At 34.0% G+C, this 18,761-nt stretch overlaps 2 protein-coding genes across 8 annotated transcripts; one reads left to right on the top strand and one right to left on the bottom strand.

Annotated features, from left to right (window-relative positions):
- Positions 1-1,591: 1,591 nt before the first annotated feature.
- LOC110604960 (pentatricopeptide repeat-containing protein At2g13600) lies at positions 1,592-4,320 on the top strand. Its single transcript, XM_021743241.2, has one exon. The coding sequence runs from the start codon at positions 1,692-1,694 to the stop codon at positions 3,903-3,905; it is 2,214 nt and encodes a 737-aa protein (XP_021598933.2). The 5' UTR covers positions 1,592-1,691; the 3' UTR covers positions 3,906-4,320.
- Positions 4,075-18,413, bottom strand: LOC110605377 (protein MICRORCHIDIA 6). Of its 7 annotated transcripts, XR_002486387.2 has the most exons (22): positions 18,214-18,413; positions 18,009-18,110; positions 17,788-17,928; positions 16,766-16,840; positions 16,614-16,648; positions 16,239-16,317; positions 16,039-16,128; positions 15,888-15,963; positions 15,238-15,316; positions 14,396-14,530; positions 9,323-9,421; positions 9,146-9,241; positions 8,919-9,065; positions 8,272-8,364; positions 7,870-7,924; positions 7,674-7,785; positions 6,518-6,612; positions 6,321-6,415; positions 5,269-5,348; positions 4,959-5,001; positions 4,736-4,846; positions 4,075-4,441 (listed from the first exon to the last, which is right to left on the bottom strand). XR_002486387.2 is itself a non-coding variant. In XM_021743926.2 (21 exons), the coding sequence occupies exons 2-21, from the start codon at positions 18,100-18,102 to the stop codon at positions 4,352-4,354; spliced, it is 1,809 nt and encodes a 602-aa protein (XP_021599618.1). In that variant the 5' UTR covers positions 18,103-18,110; positions 18,214-18,413; the 3' UTR covers positions 4,075-4,351. The 7 variants fall into 7 exon arrangements, 4 of the variants coding, with proteins under 4 accessions (XP_021599618.1, XP_021599620.1, XP_021599619.1 ...); XM_021743926.2 differs by lacking the exon at positions 4,736-4,846; XM_021743928.2 differs by lacking the exon at positions 4,736-4,846 and having other exon boundaries at positions 16,039-16,125.
- Positions 18,414-18,761: the final 348 nt, after the last annotated feature.

The following is an 18,761-nucleotide window of genomic DNA, read 5'->3' as shown; positions in this document are numbered from 1 at the left end:
TATAAAATATATTATCTAAAAATAGTTTGAGACTTTATTTTTTAAATAAAGTCAAGAGCTTATAAAAGATTAACTCTCTGTTTTAGACATCTGAATTTTTAATTTTGAATTAAAAATAAATTTTTTAATATTATTTATATTTTACAAGAAATAATCCTTACAAGCACTTTTTTTTTTAATTTTAACTTCAAATTTATTTGTAGTTTCTTAATTAATAACCTTTTTCTTTAGAATTTAATTTAATATTAAGTACTCATATTTAATGTAATTATAATTGAAATTAAAAATTTATTATTTTATTTTGTTAATTTTTAAAAAATAGTGTTCATAATTTATATTTTTTAATAGTAAAAAAATTATATAAAGTTTAGATCTTAAATATTGTGAAAATAAATATTTTGAATATGAAAATAAAACAAATATTGATATATATATATATTTTTAGATGGATATTACGCTACAAGTCGTTTATTCTAAAATCTGTTTAGAATAAATTTATTAAAATATTTTTAATTTTTTTAATGAAATAATTTTTTTTATGAATAATGAGAGAGAATAAATTTTAAAACTCAATTTTGTTTTGATAAACTCTTTCATTTAGTTCATATATATTACTATTATTAATAAATCAATTTTAATATTTTTAAAAATTTATTAAAATATATTTTTTTTCTCAATCAATAAAATAATTCTCTCTTCCTTTCCCCTCTCGTCCTTCTCCTTCTCATTTTCAGAAGAAGCGGTGGTAATTTAATTTTTTATTTTATTTTTAATGATAAAAATAAATAAAATTAAATAGAATATCTATTTTTTATACGAAAAATAAAATTTGACTTGTTAATAATAATAATATTAAAAATTAAATCGTAAATTTTTTGAATAATAAAATTTTAGATAAATTTAATTTCTTATAGACTTAAAATATATAAATGTGTGTTTCAGATAATTTTTTTATAAAAAATTTAATATTTATGTGTCATGTGAACTGGGTGTAGACAATTTCTCATTTTTTATAATAATTTATTTATTGATTTTATATTAGTATTATTAATTTATTGTATAAATATAATTTTTTATAAAAAATAAAAATTGAAATAATTTATAAAAAATGCGATGAAGGAATCCACCATGAGATATATTTCTATGATCCACAATTGAACATATTAACAAATTTTAGTTTCCGTTTACTTGCTGAACAGAAAAATATTTTTATTATTTTTGATATTAAAAATATTTAGAAAAATTATTCATAAAAATTATTTTTTTATTTAAAAGACAAATAAATTACTTTAAAAAAAATAACTCTCTTTTCGTAAAAAAATAAATTATTTTCTGATCTTTAACCTTATTTATACTATTATATATAAATATATTAATATTTTTTATTTTTAAAATCACCATTAAAAAAATAGAAATTGAGTTATTTTTTAAATTTTATTATAAAAAATATTATTATATTCAAAATTATTTTCTGTAAATTCCAATTTATATTTATATATTTTATAAATATATTAATTTACGATGAATCGGGTTCAGATAATCATATATCGGGTTGGGTTCATGGCGGACCGAAACTAATAAACATGGGATTTTATTGCTTACAATGCGAAGCCCGTATGTAAACAGAAATAATACACTGCACAATCCCCCTTCACTCTCTCCTGCCAACTAACTTAACTGTCTTGTCCCACATGAGAAGTGCCCTTAAAACCCTATTATCTATAAACCCAGCAACGCATTTCAATGCTTATGCAGAAACCTGTGTTTCCCTTTTGAAAGACCTCACTAAACATTGTTTGATTACTGAAGGGAGTGCCCTTCATGGCCATTTTATCAAAATGGGTATGTCATCAGAAAGATATGTAGCAATTAAGGTCTTGATAATGTACCTAAATTCTCGCAAATGGGCTGATGCTAATGAGATTGCAAGAGAATTTAATGGGTTTGACCCTGTTGTGCATAATTGTATGATATCTGCTAATATGCAATGGGGAAATCTCGATGAAGCTCGTAGGCTGTTTGATGAAATGCCAGAGAGAAACGAGGTTTCCTGGGCGGCGCTGATTTCGGGTTTTATGAAATGTGGACGAGTGAAAGAATCAATGTGGTACTTTGAAAGAAATCCATTTCAGAATGTGGTATCTTGGACTGCAGCGATCAGTGGGTACGTGCAAAATGGGTTTAGTGTTGAAGCTGTGAAGCTGTTTTTCAAACTCCTTGAATCTGGGGTCAAGGCAAATAAAGTTACTTTTACCTCTGTGGTTAGAGCTTGTGCAGGTTTAGGTGATTTTGGATTGGGAATGAGTGTTTTGGGCTTAATTATCAAAACTGGATTCGAAAATGATATAGCAGTTTCTAATTCTTTGATTACATTATGCTTGAGGATGGGTGAAATAAATTTGGCTAGAGCTGTATTTGATAGGATGAAGAAGAGAGATGTTGTTTCATGGACAGCAATTCTAGACATGTACGTGGAGATGGGTGACATGGGAGAAGCAAGAAGAATCTTTGATGAAATGCCTGAAAGAAACGAGGTTTCTTGGAGTGCAATGATTGCAAGGTACTGTCAGAGTGGCTGTCCAGAAGAATCACTGAAACTCTTTTACCAAATGGTGCAAGAAGGATTCAAGCCAAATTGTTCTTGTTTCTCTAGTGTTCTTAGTGCATTGGGTAGCCTTGAAGCTTTGCGAGCAGGAATGAACATCCATGGACACGTTACAAAACTTGGGATTGAAAAAGGTGTTTTTGTTGGTAGCACTCTGATTGACTTGTACTGTAAATGTGGAGAAGTCATGGATGGACGCAAAGCATTTGATTCAATTTTGGATAAAAATGTGGTTTCATGGAATGCAATGATTGGAGGGTATAGTATGAATGGCCAAATGCAAGAAGCTGAGAATTTGTTCAATATCATGCCTTTGCCATTGCGTAATAATGTCTCTTGGAGTGCTATAATAGCTGGTTATTTAGATTGTCAACAATGTGATAAGGTGTTTGAGGTCTTCAATGAAATGCTTTTGTTAGGAGAAATTCCGAATAAATCCACCTTCACTAGCTTGCTTTGCGCTTGTGCGAGCATGGCGGCATCTTTAGGGAAGGGTAAGGACCTACATGGGAAAATAATTAAACTTGGGATTCAATCTGATGTTTTTGTAGGCACTGCTCTTACTGATATGTATGCAAAATCTGGAGACATTGAGAGCTCCAGGAAGGTTTTTGATAGGATGCCTGAGAAGAATGAAGTTTCTTGGACAGCGATGATTCAAGGGCTTGCTGAAAGTGGTTTTGCTGAGGAATCACTTAATTTGTTTGAAGAAATGGAAAAGGCTTCATCTATTGCTCTTAATGAGTTCATGCTCTTGTCAGTTCTTTTTGCTTGTTCTCACTGCGGATTAGTTGATAAAGGACTGAGGTATTTTAATTCCATGGAGACCATTTATGGACTTAAGCCTCAGGGAAAACACTACACCTGCATTGTTGATATGCTTTCTCGAGCAGGACGGCTCTTAGAAGCTGAGCGGTTTATTAATTCTATGCCATTTCAACCTGAAACTAATGCATGGGCAGCTTTATTAAGTGGTTGTAAGACTTATAAAAATGAGGAAATAGCTGAGAGAACAGCTAGGAAGCTTTGGGAAATTGCAGAAAAAAACCCTGCAGGATATGTTTTGCTTTCAAATATCTATGCTTCAGCTGGAAGATGGAAGGATGTTTTGAATGTTAGGAAGTTAATGAAGGAAAAGGGATTGAAGAAGAGCGGTGGTTGTAGTTTGGTTGAGGTTAAAGATCATGTCCATAGTTTTTATTCAGGAGATGGAACGCACTCCCAGTCAGCTGAGGTTTATAAGATCTTAGAGCTCTTGAAGAATGAAATGCACGATCTTCAGAATGTAGTCCACTTATAAAGTTGGATTCTTAAACCCATTTGTACGATGTGCTGCTAAGAACTTGTAAAATTCTAGCATGGAGACTTGATACGAGGGAGTTGTATGCTCCCTGCATAATTGGGGTGAAAGGTTATGAAACCGCAACTCTGAGCTGAAAGGTAATTTTGTTGCCAAAACAGAGAATCCAGAAAAAAGCCATACTAGGGGAAAATGATTCTATTGCGCAAAGAAACTAACAGATTTTTCATTTAACAAAGCTATGGTTTATAGGACACAAGTAGCCCTTGCTTTCTACAGATAAAATGTTGCTGCTATTACCATCTGTACTGTCAAAAAGGGTTACTGTATTTGTGATTCATTCACCAGTAATCTATGTACATGTCATCTTCATGGCTGATGGAATAAAAAGACTATATGCACATTTTTTGTTTCTTTAGAAGTCAGTATCCTGTCACATATCTCCCTTAATCGATTATGTCCATTGCTTTTGATTCTGCCAAAAGTCTTGTACACTCGTGTTGAACTTCAATTAGCTCGCTTTGAAGCTGTTCCACCTACGCCAAAAGATAAAATGTGAATATGATCAGCAACTAAAGATCTGCATGTCCAAAACATGAGCATGATATGATGATGAACATGTATAATTTCAGACATGACCAGTTCAGCTCTTGGATGTCTTTACACAACTATTGTCAAAGTTTCAATGCCCTTTAAATGGACAAGTCCCTCAGCTATTTATTGCCCACAATTTCTAAGTGAAAAGTGAAAGCACATATAACTTTATCTTTATACAGAAACAATCCTTAAATTGAGGAATCAATATCTTTGAAATATAACCAGACAGAGACCTCATTCCCCTCGCTTCCTGATCCGATCTTTCAGGGAACTGGAGAAAGAATCATGTGAAGGATGTCCCGGTTTAGGTATTGGCATCAGCATGTCTGATGGCAGGTGGATATCTGATATGAAAAGCAGCTCAATTTCGAATTCTGATTGCTTTTTAAGACCCATACACTTTCATATGCATCTTACGCTTGTAAGAAATTAAAACAGGAAGAGTAGACTACATACCTTAAGATAAAAGCCTTCCACATTTTTCTCTAACTCTGATATCCTGGATCACAAGTGTGAATACTTATTAATGATTAATTTTGGTAATTTAGGCCTGCTAAACAAGGATATAAGCAGATACATTTTAAGCAAAGATGTAAATATAGTAAATAAAACAGTAAAAAAAAAGGAGCAAGTTAAGACAAGCTTCACACGAGTTTCACAACCCAATGATAAATTGGATGGGCATGATTAATCTTGCTCTGAACTATGTCAGAATTAGACCAACTACAAGCTTTAGCAATATCATGTAAAGTGTGAAACCACTCACTGCAAACGAAGCTTCTTGTTTTGTTGCATTACGAGTGATGCCTTTTCCCGTTGCACCTGTTGCTTGCTTCTAATGTAAGACTACCAAAACGACACAGGGTTTTATGTCTTATAAGGAACTTGAAAGCAAGTAGAAGCAAATAATATAAACAATAAGCACAAATACATGAACTGGTCATGTTGAGTTCACAAGATCTTTGGCTAACACCGGTTTCTAAAAACTGTACATATCAGAAAAATGTGTTCATGGAGATAATTTAAAGAGAATAAAAGCAACAAAAAAATGGAATATGCATTTATAATTTCGATACATTGAAATACTGAAAACTAAACTGTAACTGCTTAATTAAGATGTTCAAAAGGGCAACTTCCACAGAAAGATATTAATTCTGGGACATAGAGCTGCAACTGAGATGCTACAAATTGAGTCTATCTTTTAACATTTATTTTTTCATTCTAATAGAGAAGGAAGAAGAAGAAGAATGGGGGGGAGGGTGAATTGAAAGTTGATTTAAGAATAAAAGTTTACAGGATTTTACCATTAACAATACAGTTTTGCATAGAACTTGTTAAGACCTCAACATGAATATGGTATGTAAAAGGAATTTTATTAGACCATATCTACATCCTTGGCAGACCATAGCAAAGCATACAGTTGGGTATGGCTTAAGAAACATAAACATCACAGTGAAGCACAAACTGAAATTAGTAACAAAATCAGGTTTTAATGGCAATCATTCAACCCAGAAATTTAAATGTGGAAAGGGACACCATATTCTAGGAGAATGAACTTTTCCTCTGGCATGAAGATAACATTACATTGAAAATTTTGATCATGCTGAAACTACAAATAGAAATATTCACAGAAAATAATATCACTCCATTGAAATGTATCAACAATTCACCATCTACCACTGCATTTCATACCAACTAAAGTATCCTTTTTTTTTTTTTTCGCTTTTCTGCTCATATCTTTTAGTTTTTTAGAAGTCAGGCTAACCTAGACAATACTCCCACCATATTAAACTTCCATGTGTAAACTTGTCAGCAAACCTGGTCTTCCATTATGTGCCAGGTATCAGCAGCATAGGCCCGAGCAAATTCTTGACCAGCTAGAGGAACAGGCCCCCTTCGCTTTGTATTTAATTCTGTTAGCATCAGATGTAAACTATTATAAGTATAAATTCCTTCATACCAGTTCATTAGAATCAAAAAGCAACTACTACATGCTGATTCGACTCATAACATACCTTCCTTGGTACCAGTTTCAGAATAATGCATCTCCTGAGAAGGCAGTGCAGAAGATTTTTTCCCTTGATAACCAATCAATTCACAGTGCAAATGCCTGCAAAGGTATAAAAGAATTACACACCACACGTCATATTACAGCATGAGTAAAATAAGTAGCAAAAGATCTAGGGTGAATTACTATTTAATTCCTAGGTTTGCGATTATTAACACTTGGGCCTTTGAATCTTAAAAATTTTAATTTTTAATCTGTCAGTTTTGCTTCCACCATCACTTTGGTCCTTCAGTCCATTTTTCTGCTGGTATTTGAAGGTAAATCATTATTCAATCTTATGGTTGCATTCCCTAAATTTGCAATTAGTTAAAATTGCATTCCTCAACTACATCTCTCTCCTCTCTCTCTTTGTCTCTTTCCCACTCTCTCTCTCTTATAGAAGAGGGGAAGACGAAAAGGGGAAAAAATTAATGGATAATTTTATAAATAATTGCAAAATTAAGGGACAAAACTGTGAATAATTACAATATCTAGGAAATAAAATGAACTTAAAATACCAATGGAAAGATTAACAGAAGGACCTCTAAGCAAAATCGAGAGACTAAATAGTTTAATTTTTAAAATACAAGGGCTTAAGTATTAATAACGACAAAATTTATAGACTAAATTGTAAATTTCCCATAGATTTATATTATTCAGTGAGAAACAAGATGTTTCAGAAGTTCCAAGTATAAAAGAAGGTTCATGATCATTTCAATTAACTACGAAATTTAAAGAGCGGCTTCAATGGTATCTAGTTTAAATTTGAAAGACCAAGGCATTTCAATAATTTCAATATTTTCGGATTATCATACTTTTGATATTTAAAATAGCGTGGAAGTTTTGTACAAACCTATTTGAAACCGATATTCATATCTCAGGCCATAAGTGACTTTGCATGGTTCAATTGAGGAATTACCTTCAATTTGAAGTTGTCAACCATATATATCATGCACTAGTTACTTGCTTGTAATAAAAGGAACGGTAGTAATTTGCATTTACTACAACTTCCTTAGGACTTCAATTTGATCATTATAATGGCCTTTCATGATAAAACTAATCCTTCGATTGCAGTTGAAAATGAAAATTTTAATCAGCAGTGAAAAGGTTGCAACATAGATTACCAGTATTCTATAGTCATTTGCTTTAAACGGTCTTCAAGCTTTTGAAAAAGGGAACTCCTCTCAAAATCTTGCTTATTATGAGTAGGCTCTATGTAATTTGCTTCCAGGACACCTGAGAATATTATATATGTAAGTGGTAAACCATAAACACAATCTGTAGCAAATTCACAGAACAATTCTATTCAGCAATACTCACCAACAATTCCCCTACCGCTGCTGTTTGTTGTATTCCTAAGCACACGCCAAAAAGGCTGCAAAGAAAACAAACAATGAAATTTGAGATTATGTGAAAATGAAGCATGTACACGTAAAGATGACAAAACTTCAAATTTCCTCATAATTCACACAGTGATTGCATCAATATCCTACCATGATATCACAAGTTCAGAAACATCTGCAAAATTCATCAAGTCATAATGACACTGAGGTAGCCTAGGGAAAGAAACAGAGTAGAATCCATCCACAATTCATTAACTTTTATCGAGCATGCATTTGTAAGATTGTTGTCCTTTGTTGAGATAACTAGTAGAAGCAATATATGCAAGACTTAATTAGAGGAGTATAACCGTATACCAACATAATGGATGAAAGGACTTACTAGTATAAGTCGGTTTCGATAGTAGATATTGAACCCATGGACATTTACATCTGGAGCTTCCTTCAGAAACCCTATTGTAGTAATAACTGCAGTCTGAATGACAAAAATTCAGGCCCATACAGCCACTAAAGGCTGAATGGCTGATAATAAACACAGATGCACAACTTGTGGCAAAGTTTTCTCAGGTGAAAAAGCCGAGTTAAGTGGTCACAATGACACAATTTGCAAGTAACGTTTATCGAATATAATTAATATAAGATCTATATGGTACACAAAATTATGGCATGGTTTTCAAATTATGTTGTTAAGAATTGCAAATGATGGAAAGAAGAAAAGTATAACAAAGTCATTTCTGTTTTGTGAACTCTAATCCTGGTGCTTTTAAACAAATGCAAAGTGCATCAAAGGACCACAAGTACGACCTTTCCAAATGGATATAATACATTATCATTATCTCATGAATCCTTGACGAAAACAATGGCTTTTCCTAGTTTTCTATCTGTGAACTCCCATGTCAACCATATAATGACATTACAAAAAGAAAAGAAAAAAAGCTACGCAAATAATGAAATAGTCAAAACTGACCATTCACACCATGCCCATAACAATAGCTGGCAAGGATATCTAATAGACAGCTTAATATGGACCTGATCTTTTACACCAGTTTGTGGCCTATATAGGATGAATTCAGCAAATTTAAGATCATCAGCAATATTATGTTGCTCCACAACACGTCCTCGCAATTTTATGTTAAAAAACTGTGGTAGCCGCAGATACAAGATGGACAAATATACCTGTAAATCATTTAAAAAATGAACAATGAAGATATACATATATCAGTAGGATAAGTTTAAAATGCAGACTTTGTACTTACACGAAGAGAATAATTGTATACATTTGCTATATGCTGTTGGAATATTGGTTTTGAATGTTCACCAAATAATTTTACGTCCCCACTAATGCGGATATCCTGCATATATTGCAAGGAATAAACATATCCAGCTCCAAAGATAACTAAGAAGAAAATGAAGAGCAAAGGGTTGAAGTAAACCTCAATATCAGAATCAAAATCTAATTCCATATCCCCATCATCATTGAACCAAAGATTGTACATCACAATTTTTGTTCCTTGATCCCCTATATCATCAAACTGAGTGGTTGGTTAGTAAGATGAAAAAATTAGAGTGGGGCATGAGGATAGAAAATGTCAAAGACAAAATAAGGCCATCATACAACAAGAACTACATGCGATGAATATCAAGTACTGAGGAAAAAAGTTTGCATTTGCTAATTGCAATCAAATGAGCTCTACCAACGCTAAAAACACTGTGCAATAGTAATACTTGCTTGCTACTACCCTTCAGTGGCAAGCATGTCCTTTGAGTTGGATAAAGGATTCAGAAAGGACCAAAAAAAGGCTCCTTGAATTCAGGGGCTACACTTTTACATTAACATGAGAACATTAAGTTTCATGGAATTTTGCAAGTGAAGGAACAGAGCAACATATTTCTTTTTGGAATACCTTGGAAAATAAAACATGAAACTTAATTTGAAACATTCTACCAGCAATGATCCTAGACTCAGATTCCAACAAATGAACAGTTACTTCTCAAGCCTTACATGTAGACAAAGTAGTTAACACACTATAGATAGAACTGTTTAACACTAAAATCCACAAAAGCTGCACCATTAACTACCAGCATACAACTACGCCACCAAGCATATATCACAAACCCAATGAAATCACATTTTTTTTTTCATCACGTTTTTTGGTATTGAGTAATCTCCATAAAGGACTTACAGTCCATACGTGATGTGCATAAGGGAGCTGCCATTTCATATTACCAGAACCACCCGAACTTAAAATCACGGACTTGGATTTGGATAAGAGGAATTCAATGACAGGTTTAAATCTCAAAACCAACGACACACCCCTTGCACCATAGATTGTATGCATAAGAAATCTGTAGTTCATATTGCTAGAATTATTTAACCTAAAAGTTCAAAATTATAGAAAATGGTCTAAGACAAGTCTGTACATCTTTAATATGTCATCACATACAAAAGTACATTGGGCTTGAACCATAGACAAACATATCGGGCTCCTAGGCACATTTTTATGTTTTGCTCCATTACAATACCAAAAGATATTTCAAAAATATTAAAATTCAAGCTCACAAGAGGAAACGCAGTAATGCAAAACTAAGAGTATTATTGTAGGACGTTAAGATTATGTCAAGTGCCTTTTTGAGTTCATTTCTATGATAATTGTAATGAAATTTGAATATTTCCTAAAAATAGATTTCTCAAATGTTGTTTCAAATGTGAAGTACAGTACAAATGTTAATTCTTATGTTACTTGAACTAGGGTATGAGTGTCAAAAGTGGGTATGCATCCCTATGTTTGACTTATCAACTTTCTAAATAAAAAATACAGAACACGGGTATTTTGATACATTATGTAATATAAAATAAAATAGAATAAACAATCAAAATTATGTAAGAAAAATTGTGATCTAAATAAATAATCAAATACAACCAAATACATCATTCAAAATACAAGTAGATAACTATTTTCTATCTAAGAGAAAATAGTACTCTATTATCCATGCTCTTTGTTTTGATATAAAAGAGTGACCTATTAACTATACTTTTCATCTTTAGAGATCTCCATCATTCGAGTGTCAGACTACATGAATGTGCCGGATGCATATTCCATATCATGTCAACACAAGTACGGCATGACAAATGAAGAGTCACAATATTAGATGTTAATTGTCATAAAATTTCAAAATGACCCAATTGCAATACTAATAAGAACCTAAAAAAATACTCGATGACAAACTACTTTTTTTTCCGATGGAGAATCTTGAGCTTAGATCCACTAATTGGTTCTTAACAAGCTGATATAGTAGTCATAAACCATATAAAGTAAATTTTATAGCTTTGTTTCAATTTGGGCTTGTGGCCACCGCATCAATTTTTTTTTTTAAACAAAGAATGAAATCTATTTTTTTCTCTTTCAACTCAAGTGAAAAAAAATATATTAAAAGGGAAAAACCATTTGCAACTAAATAAACCAGAAACAAGAAACTACCGCCACTCTCTTATCCCCAAAATAAATAGAAAAGTGAGGCTTTTATTGCTTCTGCCAGCTGTTCAAAATCTCTCCAATGTTGGCTATGGGAGATATACTCTTTTCATATTGGCACTTTAGAGTAATTTTTCCTTTTATTTTGCACTACTAATTTAGTATTTTATTTGCTTCTGATCTTCGTTTTATTAAATCATTAAAATTAATAATTTTATATCTAACTCATTGAATTTCTCTTTTTGATAAATTAAACTATGTTTTGGAGATCAAATTGTTGATGGTGTGATTTGGGAGCTGAAAGATATGATGTATACAGAGAGAAGCTGCCTAAGTTATAATCAATGTTGATGAAGACATGATCCAGTGGCATGCCTCATGTTAGAGGTAATGCAAAAATATAGCTGCCGCTGAAAATCTTTCAATTTAAATATGAGACATAACCTGAATCATGACAAGTGACATGTTTTGTGGAGCTTGTTTGAAATATCAACTATATTTTTTTTGTGAGTTTTAAACAACAATGCAATGTATTTTCTTGAACCTAGCCTTTCTTTTGCAAGCCATCATCTAAGAAGTTTTTTATATAACCTGAAAGGCATATATCTCTTCCTTTTTCTCTCGCTCTCCTCTTCTTCTTCTTTCCTCCCTCTCCTCTGTTCTTTTCTTCTTCTTGTCTCGCACCTAGATTGGCATAGCCAGCACATTAAACCATCTCCTTTTTTTTAATCTCCTCTCCTTCTCTCCTCTCTTCTTCTTTCTTCTCTATTTTCTCTTCCTTTCTTCCCTCCCACCTTAGCGTCACCTCCTGCCTTAATAAAGTTGGAACTAAACTCGCAAAATATTAGAATTTGACTCTATTAATATCAATTCAAGCTCATTTATTAAGCAAATAATACTCAAGTAGCTTGCAAATCTAATCAACTGAAGTAACTAGCAAAATACAAAATATATTTTTTTATTACATATAAAATTTATACAATAATTATGAATTTAAGGTAGAGCTCAATTTTATTAAAGCTTTAACTTGAGATTAGTAAATAAATTACCTAATCTTTTTTAATGTTGATGAAGACAATTTTAGCTTGAGTACTTCATCCCTTTAAGTCAAGCTCAAGCATGAAATAAAAATCTGTAACAGCCCGGCCCGTACGCACGGCACTGTTACCACTCACGGCCCAGGGCTATCCCTCGCCTGGCCTCTTGCCACCTCGGGCTTTCCACTGGCGTCATGAGCAGCTCTTAACATCCCTTCACCCTCACGGGTTCCAGGCAGGATTTGTCCCTCGGGGGAGCCATTACGGCCCGCCCTAGCCCAAGTGGATTTGGCCCAATTCCTTCCTCTGGGAATTAGGTCGCCTCCCCCACTGCTCGAACCCTTGACCTCCCACTTTAAGGGAATAGTCTGGTGAGAGTGAGTACCAATTGTACCAATTGGAACAATTGGTACTCACTCTCACCAGACTATTCCCTTAAAGTGGGAGGTCAAGGGTTCGAGCAGTGGGGGAGGCGACCTAATTTCCTAAGGGAAATTTGGGCCAAATCCACTTGGGGAAGGATGCGTTTGACGAGAACCCAAGGGGACAAATCCTGCCTGGAACCCGTGAGGGTGAAGGGATGTTAAGAGCTGCTCACAGTGGCTGGGCCCAGAGGAAGGTCACGGGCTGTGAGCGGTAACAGGGCCGGTCGTACGGGGCCGGGCTGTTACATAAAAAGGCGCCTTTTTATGTAACAGCCCGGACGTGATCCCCGGCACTGTTACCGCTCACGGCCCAGGGCTATCCCTCGCCTGGCCTCTTGCCACCTCGGGCTTTCCACTGGCGTCGTGAGCAGCTCTTAACATCCCTTCACCCTCACGGGTTCCAGGCAGGATTTGTCCCCTTGGGTTCTCGTCAAACGCATCCTTCCCCAAGTGGATTTGGCCCAAATTTCCCTTAGGAAATTAGGTCGCCTCCCCCACTGCTCGAACCCTTGACCTCCCACTTTAAGGGAATAGTCTGGTGAGAGTGAGTACCAATTGTTCCATTGGTACAATTGGTACTCACTCTCACCAGACTATTCCCTTAAAGTGGGAGGTCAAGGGTTCGAGCAGTGGGGGAGGCGACCTAATTTCCTAAGGGAAATTTGGGCCAAATCCACTTGGGGAAGGATGCGTTTGACGAGAACCCAAGGGGACAAATCCTGCCTGGAACCCGTGAGGGTGAAGGGATGTTAAGAGCTGCTCACGACGCCAGTGGAAAGCCCGAGGTGGCAAGAGGCCAGGCGAGGGATAGCCCTGGGCCGTGAGCGGTAACAGTGCCGGGGATCACGTCCGGGCTGTTACAAAATCAATCAATCTCAAGTCAGGTTTCAAATTTTCTAATTAAGTCAAATTTAAGCATTACACTTATAGACTCAACAAAGCTTGATTACACCTGCAGAGGAAAAACATCATGATGGAGTTCGTGAATTGTGTTGGTCTCTATGTTGGATAATTCACTAGGTAGATGCATTTCAATGCATATGGTCACAAAGGATCTCTTCTCTTATGTCTCCGTGTTCCACTATTCAAATTCTAGAAAGTTGAGCAAAGGAGAGCACAATTTTTATATTTTATGTGGGATTATTTTCAAGAATTGAATGATGCAACTCAAGTAGGCACATGCACAATTTCTTCCCTTAAACTTTTGAACTTTTGTATCTTGGATAAGCAGGTGGGAAATGTACTTTAAGTAACTCAATATGATGCATTAGCTCCACATGGCCAAGAAGGTGAAATAATAATTTTGTTTATATGGTCCATATCCAACATCAGCTTCTGCCTCCTTGCAAAGGTAAATGAGAAGTAAAAATCCATCGGCTTGATTAAGAAAAAGATGTTAATTTGTCCCTCAAGTGTCAAAGCACTAAATCATAATGTTACTTGCTTAGCCTTAAGAATGCGATAATAAAGGGAGTTGCAAAACCTTCTATATCAAGCAAAAGAACAATTAAGTAGTAATTGTAAAGCATCATTATACCATGCATCATCTGCAAAAGATTCTACAGACTCACTTGCTTCAGAAACTCATCTTCTGTTGAATAAGGAGACCATTGCAGTAGCATGGTCAGATTTGAAGAGAAGTGCTCCATACCATGATGAAAAATGGGTCCAAATGATTCAGTTGATGAATTAAATTCATAATCAACCTGTAATTTATCAATAAACTGTTAAGTTCAGAAGTAGGAGATAATCAGCTAACCAATAAATACCTGCATCCAGACATCACAGCAGGTAAAAAACTTTAAAGGACTTGAATAATTAAGAATAAGAACAAAGCCATATGCAACAAATCACTTACAAGACCTAGATTCAACCTACTAAATATATACCAGACTAGGCATAATTAGAAATAGATTTGAAGTACTTGATGAAATAAATTAAAGACGATGCGACCTCCACAATTTGATGCCAGACTAAACATGGACCTTACCCTCTCAATCTTTAGGAATCAACAAAAAGAAAAGAGTTTAAAGTGGAGAAGTTTATTGTTACCAACCCTACTCTTTTGTTTCTCAAAGAGCAATAAAGAGAATATAATGGCAAAAAAAAAATACTGTTTTTTATGGATACAGATTCACAATTTTATGTAAGCATAAACACATGTGTGCATACTGGTATGAATGTATGTGCGAGTCTCTTCGAGTGTGTATCCCCAGTGCAATTGTGCACAAACTTTTAATGTTGAAGAAGGACACAAATACGAGTATTTTTGTCCATGTGCTTGATGAATATTTAGTTTTTCCATGAAGTCTCTACCTGTCATTAATTCAATCAGTTCCACCTATATTTGCAACTTGCAGTCAAGAGCGAACCAGTGAAACAATTATAAAGAATGCTAAAGAATCATACTCACCATTGGTATGATGATCTTTTCATGGCCCATGCTTCTCAAAAAAGTATAAGAGAGGAGTCCAACACTTTGAGTTGATGACCTGATCAAAGATATACACTAGAATCATAAACCAACAAAACATGAGCAGATGCTGCACCATCCAAATAAAGAATTTGAGCATTTTCCCTTTCATTTGTATCAGTTTGGAACCCATAATCTATTTTCTCCATTATTTAGGATCTGGAACCAAATAATAAGTGCAGAAAGCCAGAAACATAAAGGAAAGAGAACTTAGCAACATGATATTAACAAGCAACTGCAACATATGCTTCTCACTCTTGAGGACCACACTTTAGAAGTCAAGCCTGAAAAAATTAGTTTCAATAAAATGACCAACCACCAAGGTGAAATCAGTAGGAAATCCCTAAGTGGCAAAAATTAGTTTAAGCCATCAATATCCAAATTTTATTAATTCTTTTCCTTCTTCTCACTTTTGCCTTTCATCTCCCATTCTGTTTCCATAATTCATACTAAACATTTCAATTGTGTATGAATCTGCAGGCATGCTTTGCAGAAATGGGCTTGTTTACCTCTTCAATAATAATGCTTTCCCCTCACCAAGTTTGTTTAGGCAAAATAGTAAGTTATAGAAAATACAACAAGTCTCAGACCTCATGTTTCTATGTCGACTGAAGACGACAACATCAGCTCCCAGTCTCATAGTGCTAGCCTTGAAGCCATTTCCATCTGAAAGGTTAAAAGCCAATCAAAATAGATAAGGGAAGAAGTATAAAGGTAGAAAGAAAAGAATATAGTCCATACATCGTCCGATAGCACATTTCATTTTCTTCGAGAATCCAAAGCTCAAACACCGCCTCATCTCTTCAGGATCCATTCCACCACCATTATCTTCTTGTTTAAGTCATTAGATATCAACAAAGCATAAGTACAAGAAGCATATCAATTGGAAGTCTTCAAAGCCAACTCACAAAACAAACAATGAGGAGTTCAAGTAAAAGCACCTTGGATTTGCAAAGCTGGACCCCCACCCCGAGGATTTGCAATTTTGTTTATATCAACAAAGGTAGCCCCATTTTTTATCTAAGCCCAACCAAAAAAAAAAGCATGGTTAGGTGAAACCTTCTTTGGAATCAGACTCTAACTAGAAATTATCAGGAGATGGACAGCTAGAAACAAGTTCTTTTTATCTGATCAAACATTGATAAAAATTCTATTATGTAGGAGACGTTCACAGGCAGAAACCTTTGCATCTCAAATTTCAATAGTCTCTTATATTCATAGTATTTTTCCAGAGGGTCATCAGTGAGTTTCTTGGACTTTTCCATTTTTCATACTTCAATAAAAATCAAGTTCAATTGATAATGACAACAAATTACCTCATCAATAGCATTATCAACCAGCTCCGCTATTGCTGCAAAAAAGAAGATTGGAACAAATTAGAGTTTCAAGAAATTGAAGAAATGATGGTCCATTTTAGCGTGTGAGAACAGCAACACATCAAATAAAAATAAAATAAATATACAAATACCACCAAAAACCCATTTATGTGAGGTTGCATTTGAATGAAGGAACATAGGATGCACATGGAGATGATTTTTTTCATCTGCAACATGAAGAATGAACTCATCAAATTAACTGAGGGATAGGAACAGTAGGTCACACAAGCAGAAGCACAAAAGGGTGGAAACCATATCATCAGAACAGGCTCTGCAGCCTTTTCTATTAAATTCATGAAATCTCAGTCTTTGCAGCAAGAGGTTTCTTATTCCCAACTTTACTTAAAGCTTAATTACTCTTCTAGCAAGAGAGACAACAGGAAAATCTCAGTCCTAGAAATGGAGGCCTAAAGCAGAAATTAGTGTGTCCTGACTACTAATATCTTTTCTTTTTCTTAATGTTTATTTGGTAGAATACGATTCCACAATACATCCAAAAATATTAAATATCTACAGTGTCCGAAAAGGAAATATATAACTATCCATGTTTTTAACATGAGTACAAATATGCAAAACTTAAGGGTTACTCACCCACTCTACCCCAAACTCATCATGGAAATTTCAGCACAATCACTCAATTTTTAATTTGTATAGAAAAAAATAATTGCAGAAAGTATGATATCCTTTAATTAACATCATAATTTCAATGAGAGTGGCCATTGTAACATTATTAGAAATTTGGAATAAAATAAGTGTTGAGCTATATACAAATAGAAATTTATTGATCCTGCTAAATTTAACCCACATAAAGTTTATGAAAGCTTTTTACTAAGATGCAATGAATATGAGATACCAAGAACTTCCTAATCTTACAATAATTTCATGGGTTAAAAAGTTAAGGTTTTGGAGGTTTTGAAACGTTTGAAAACCTTTTACTAACTTAAAGTTTTTTTTTAAAAAAAAAATCTCTCAAACAAAACTATTACTTTAGAAAGCCCATTACTCTTGCTTCCAAAAACTTCAAACATACAGCCGATTGGAAAAATGTAACCAGGCAGATAACAAGCAACTTAGCCTAGGCATTCAATTAAATCCAAGATAAGTTTCAATATACATTTTCTTTGATTTGCAGCACCATGAACCTGTCCCTGCCCTCCTTCATAGTCCCCAGCTTTCCAGAATTGCCGAGATATTGGTGGTGGAGGTAAAGAGGTTCCAAAACGATGGCTTGAGTCATCAAGTGAACCACCTTGATCTAAAACACTAAAATTACTCAACTACTGCTTAAAACATTTGGGCTTCCACTCTCCATAGACTCTTGTTGTGAAAACTTACTTTTGGGTTTCTTACTTGAACCTTTGATGACATCTGATTCTCCACACTCATCATCACTGCATAAATCTATCATATCTGGGACTGGGAGGCTCATTTCCAGAGCTGGAAAACCAAAATAACAGGCAAACAAATCACCTACATAGAATCAGCGGAAAGCGAGAGACTTTTTGTGGGAGGTAAAGATAGAGTAATACGTAATAGATACCTACAAGCTTCAATTCCTTGCTACCCAAGTTAAAAGGTGGCAAGCTTTCTCTAGGGAATGGAAAGAGTTTGTGGAAACTTTACACTTATAGTAATATTTGGATAGTTCATGGGATGGAGGAAAATAAGTTATGTTTGGATTGATGGAAAATAAAATCAGAGAAAATGAAAGTTTTTAATTTTTTTGGATAGAAGATAAAATGTTTGTTGATAAAAATGGCTGTAGTAGAGCCCAAAAAGCCTTAATCACAATATAAGCACAAGGCCCATGAGAATAAAAAAATTTATATAAGTACATGTCAATTTTTATATTTTTAAAAATTTATTAAAATATTTTTATTTTTTTATTAATTAAATAATAGGAATAATTTACTTTTTTTTCTTATCAGCGGATAATTTATGAAATTTTATTTTTTATTTTGACTATATTATTCATTTACTATTTATTAATTATAAAATTTTATAATAAAATAAATTTTATAGTGCATTCATAAATTATTTATATTTATAAAATAAATATAAATATTATAAAATAATTATATTAATTAT

This window comes from Manihot esculenta, chromosome 17 (assembly GCF_001659605.2).
Source record: "Manihot esculenta cultivar AM560-2 chromosome 17, M.esculenta_v8, whole genome shotgun sequence".
Taxonomy (NCBI): Eukaryota; Viridiplantae; Streptophyta; class Magnoliopsida; order Malpighiales; family Euphorbiaceae; genus Manihot; species Manihot esculenta.
The sequence above is the reverse complement of the archived record's forward strand: the minus strand, read 5'-3'. Positions and strand labels throughout refer to the sequence as shown.